At 39.3% G+C, this 5,870-nt stretch overlaps 1 protein-coding gene across 2 annotated transcripts in view; it reads left to right on the top strand.

Moving 5' to 3' along the window:
- The first annotated feature begins 3,203 nt into the window (after positions 1-3,203).
- The window catches only part of LOC126988634 (flotillin-1-like), a 30,072-nt gene continuing 27,405 nt past the window's right edge, over positions 3,204-5,870 (top strand). The window contains exon 1 of one of the 2 annotated variants that reach the window (XM_050847004.1): positions 3,204-3,346. In XM_050847004.1, the coding sequence (XP_050702961.1) occupies positions 3,295-3,346 (52 nt within the window). In that variant the 5' untranslated portion in view covers positions 3,204-3,294. The remainder of the gene's footprint in view (positions 3,347-5,870) is intronic. The other variant, XM_050847005.1, reaches the window with a different exon arrangement.

Below are 5,870 nucleotides of genomic sequence, written 5' to 3'. Positions count from 1 at the left end.
TTCTCATAAAGTGTAGAGCTATATACCTTCTCATAAAGTGTAGAGCTGTATACTCTCTCATAAGTGTAGAGCTATATACCTTCCCATAAAGTGTAGACCTGTATACCTTCTCATAAAGTGTAGAGCTATATACCTTCTCATAAAGTGTAGAGCTATATACCTTCTCATAAGTGTAGAGCTATATACCTTCTCATAAGTGTAGAGCTATATACCTTCTCATAAGTGTAGAGCTATATACCTTCTCATAAGTGTAGAGCTATATACCTTCTCATAAGTGTAGAGCTATATACCTTCTCATAAAGTGTAGAGCTATATACCTTCTCATAAAGTGTAGAGCTATATACCTTCTCATAAAGTGTAGAGCTATATACTCTCACATAAGTGTAGAGCTATATACCTTCTCATAAAGTGTAGAGCTATATACCTTCTCATAAAGTGTAGAGCTATATACCTTCTCATAAAGTGTAGAGCTATATACCTTCTCATAAAGTGTAGAGCTATATACCTTCTCATAAAGTGTAGAGCTATATACCTTCTCATAAAGTGTAGAGCTATATACCTTCTCATAAGTGTAGAGCTATATACCTTCTCATAAAGTGTAGAGCTATATACCTTCTCATAAGTGTAGAGCTATATACCTTCTCATAAAGTGTAGAGCTATATACCTTCTCATAAGTGTAGAGCTATATACCTTCTCATAAGTGTAGAGCTATATACCTTCTCATAAAGTGTAGAGCTATATACCTTCTCATAAAGTGTAGAGCTATATACCTTCTCATAAAGTGTAGAGCTATATACCTTCTCATAAAGTGTAGAGCTATATACCTTCTCATAAGTGTAGAGCTATATACCTTCTCATAAAGTGTAGAGCTATATACCTTCTCATAAGTGTAGAGCTATATACCTTCTCATAAGTGTAGAGCTATATACCTTCTCATAAGTGTAGAGCTATATACCTTCTCATAAGTGTAGAGCTATATACCTTCTCATAAGTGTAGAGCTATATACCTTCTCATAAGTGTAGAGCTATATACCTTCTCATAAGTGTTGAGCTGTATACTCTCTCATAAGTGTAGAGCTATATACCTTCTCATAAGTGTAGAGCTGTATACTCTCTCATAAAGTGTAGAGCTATATACCTTCTCATAAGTGTAGAGCTATATACCTTCTCATAAAGTGTAGAGCTATATACCTTCTCATAAGTGTAGAGCTATACCTTCTCATAAACTGTATAGCTATATACCTTCTCATAAAGTGTAGAGCTATATACCTTCTCATAAAGTGTAGAGCTATATACTCTCACATAAGTGTAGAGCTATATACCTTCTCATAAAGTGTAGAGCTATATACCTTCTCATAAAGTGTAGAGCTATATACCTTCTCATAAAGTGTAGAGCTATATACCTTCTCATAAAGTGAATAGCAATATACTTGATAATAAAGTGTAGAGCAATATACTTTCTCATAAAGTGTGAGCTATATACCTTCTCATAAGTGTAGAGCTATGTACCGTCTCATAAAGTGTAGAGATCTATACCTTCACATAAGTGTAGAGCTATATACCTTCTCATAAAGTGTAGAGCTATATACCTTCTCATAAGTGTAGAGCTATATACCTTCTCATAAAGTGTAGAGCTATATACCTTCTCATAAAGTGTAGAGCTATATACCTTCTCATAAAGTGTAGAGCTATATACCTTCTCATAAAGTGTAGAGCTATATACCTTCTCATAAGTGTAGAGCTATATACCTTCTCATAAAGTGTAGAGCTATATACCTTCTCATAAAGTGTAGAGCTATATACCTTCTCATAAGTGTAGAGCTATATACCTTCTCATAAAGTGTGTAGAGCTATATACCTTCTCATAAGTGTAGAGCTATATACCTTCTCATAAGTGTAGAGCTATACCTTCTCATAAAGTGTAGAGCTATACCTTCTCATAATTGTTTAGCTATATACCTTCTCATAAGTGTAGAGCTATATACCTTCTCATAAAGTGTAGAGCTATATACCTTCTCATAAAGTGTAGAGCTATATACCTTCTCATAAAGTGTAGAGCTATATACCTTCTCATAAAGTGTAGAGCTGTATACCTTCTCATAAAGTGTAGAGCTATATACCTTCTCATAAAGTGTAGAGCTATATACCTTCTCATAAGTGTAGAGCTATATACCTTCTCATAAAGTGTAGAGCTATATACCTTCTCATAAGTGTAGAGCTATATACCTTCTCATAAGTGTAGAGCTATATACCTTCTCATAAGTGTAGAGCTATATACCTTCTCATAAGTGTAGAGCTATATACCTTCTCATAAGTGTAGAGCTATATACTCTCTCATAAGTGTAGAGGTATATACCTTCTCATAAGTGTAGAGGTATATACTCTCTCATAAGTGTAGAGGTATATATACTTTCTCATAAGTGTAGAGCTATATACCTTCTCATAAGTGTAGAGCTATATACAGATTGAAAGAAAAGTAGAAAGTAAAAGATTAAAATAAAAAGTTGAAGGAGAAATAATTAAGAGAAGAGAATTAAGGAGAAAGAAGGAATAGAGAAAGATGTAGATATGAAAATAGAGGAAAACGAAAAGAATTAAAGAAAGGAGGAAATTAAAAAGAAAAAGATAAGATGATGGATCGTATTTTAAAACATTTCGTAGGAGCTGTAGGCCTATCCAGGGGTAGTTTCATGACCCTGGTGGTAGTTTGACCCTTCGTCTGTACCGTGAACCTTAAAAAACACATATGAAAACCCAATTCATCCCATCTTTGACCTTTAGAAGTAGTTGATGTGACAAGCGATGGTGTCTTAAAGTACGGTAGAATGTCCCTTCAGCAAATTTGACCCCTGACCTGGGTACGCCCGCCCTGAACATGTCTTCATCGTGATCTTGACGGGTGTAATGCGCAGATCGGGCACCAAGCTGTACGTGAAGGTGCGTAACGCGTATTTACTGCTGTGGCGTAGGTATATATAATAAGGACTTGTAGAAATCAAATATATCCAAACAGTGAAGACTTTTAAGGCTACTCGCTATAGCTTTTAGGCTCGTGGAACACTCATCGACCCGCGTCCCGGAGTCTGTCATCTATAGCCATTCCCAGGGATACGCTAATGACCCTAATGGTAGTATAACCCTTCCTCTTTAACCCACAAGCAAAAAACAATGGTAAAAAAACCCAAAAAAACACGCAGAAGCAAACTATTTTAGGCTCGTGGAACACTCATCGACCCGCGTCCCGGAGTCTGTCGTCTATAGCCATTTCCAGGCCGTGACGAGGGTGTGCCAAGATGGTGTGGGGTTTTGTCACCTGTGGCCCGAACGAGGCGCTGGTCATCTCAGGTAAGGGTGCCACAGGGGAGGGGAAGGCCTGGGGGAGGAATGGGTGGAAGGGGAACGCTGGGGGGGGCGGGGAAGGGGGGGAAATGGGGTGAAATATAAGGGGTTGTTTTGGGGAGTGGGTTGGGCTGTGTGTGTGGGTGTGTGTGTTTGTGTGGGTGTGTTTGTATGTGTGTGGGTGTGTTTGTGTGTGTGTGGGTGTGTGTTTCTCTCTCTCTCTCTCTCTCTCTCTCTCTCTCTCTCTCTCTCTCTCTCTCTCTCTCTCTCTCTCTCTCTCTCTCTGCGTATTTATAAGAATGAACGAAAATTTTATACACGAACTGGCAACCTCTCCTTACTACGACTATTACTACTATTACTACTACTACTACTACTACTACTACTACTACTACTACTACTACTACTATGAGAGTTTCCAGTTCATGAATAGTCCTGTAAATCACTATTGGGTTAAGATTCGGTCATTGTACTATCTGTCTACTACTACTACTACTACTACTACTACTACTACTAAACTATCGCAGAAACTATTAATCAGCGACAGAATGTGTTATTGCGACAAAGAAATAACGGTTGAATTATAAATAACAGAAATGCCAAAGAAAATCTAAAATGACCACCTGACCTCGCTTGACCTGACCTAGCTTGACCTGACCTCCCTCTGACCCACCCATGAAAGTAAATTTGGAATGGATTAAATTTATGAATGAAGATATAATAGAAATAATAAAGGAAATCTACCGTAATCTACCGCACTAAGTCTAAGGTCACCCCCAACTTGACCTGACCTCGCTTTAGCTTGACCCGACCTCCCTCTGACCCACCCAAGAAAGTAAATTTGGAATAGACAAAATTTATGAATGAAGATATACTACTTGAAACAGAAATAACAGGGGAAATCTACCGTAATCTACCGAACAAAATCTTAGGTCACCCCCAATTTGACCTGACCTAGCTTGACCTGACCTCCCTCCATCCCTCTGACCCCCCAAGAAAGTAAATTTACGAATGAAGATATACTACTAGAAACAGAAATAACAGGGGAAATCTACCGTAATCTACCGAACTAAGTCTAAGGTCACCCCTAACTTAACCCGGTAGGTGCGGGAATCATGTTCTTAATGGTCCGTCTTAGGGGTTGAGTTTTAAAGGAGGATCGAGTGCTAAATGAAAGAAATCTCTCTCTCTCTCTCTCTCTCTCTCTCTCTCTCTCTCTCTCTCTCTCTCTCTCTCTCTCTCTCTCTCCAGGGGGTCAAAGCCAGGTATTAGCGGGTCACACAGGTCAGTTGGAGTAGTTTAAATATGCTCCCCCACCCCAAAAACCCCCGACTTCCCGCGGGTCACCCAAAATCGTTGGGGGAGGAGGATTAATTCGGATTTTTTCCTTACTTTTAAATACTTACGCCTTCGTGTTATGGACGTGTATTTAGTCAACGCACCAATGAACTCACTCTTATCCATGACTGGGGACATGGGTGTGATTCTTGAGTTATATCCGAAGGTATTTAACATCCAAGTCCACTCTACCATGTCCGAAACAGCTTCCCGCAAGATTGTTTTTATATATATCCTGAACGCACCAATGAACTCACTCTTATCCATGACTGGGGACATGGGTGTGATTCTAGAGTTATTTCCGAGGGTATTTAAACATCCGAGTCCACTCTACCGTATCCGAAACAGCTTCCCGCAAGATTGTTTTTATATATATCCTGAACGCACCAATGAACTCACTCTTATCCATGACTGGGGACATGGGTGTGATTCTGGAGTTATATCCGAAGGTATTTTAACATCCGAATCCACTCTACCGCGTCCGAAACAGCTTCCCGCAAGATTGTTTTTATATATATCCTGAACGCACCAATGAACTCACTCTTATCCATGACTGGGGACATGGGTGTGATTCTGGAGTTATATCCGAGGGTATTTAAACATCCGAGTCCATCCTACCATGTCCGAAACAGCTTCCCGCAAGATTGTTTTTATATATATATCCTGAACGCACCAATGAACTCACTCTTATCCATGACTGGGGACGTGGGTGTGATTCCAGAGTTATATCCGAGGGTATTTTAACATCCGAGTCCATCCTACCGTGTCCGAAACAGCTTCCCGCAAGATTGTTTTTATATATATCCTGAACGCACCAATGAACTCACTCTTATCCATGACTGGGGACATGGGTGTGATTCTGGAGTTATATCCGAAAGGTATTTAAACATCCTAGTTCATCCTACCGTGTCCGAAACAGCTTCCCGCAAGATCGTTTTTATATATATCCTGAACGCACCAATGAACTCACTCTTATCCATGACTGGGGATGTGGGTGTGATTCTGGAGTTATATCCGAAAGGTATTTAAACATCCAAATCCACTCTGCCGTATCCGAAACAGCTTCCCACAAGATTGTTTTTATATATATCCTGAACGCACCAATGAACTCACTCTTATCCATGACTGGGGACGTGGGTGTGATTCTAGAGTAATATCCAAAAGGTATTTAAACATTTTTTATATATATCCA

This window comes from Eriocheir sinensis, chromosome 69, assembly GCF_024679095.1.
Source record: "Eriocheir sinensis breed Jianghai 21 chromosome 69, ASM2467909v1, whole genome shotgun sequence".
NCBI classification, from domain to species: Eukaryota; Metazoa; Arthropoda; class Malacostraca; order Decapoda; family Varunidae; genus Eriocheir; species Eriocheir sinensis.
This window is presented reverse-complemented; position numbering and strand designations above follow the sequence as displayed.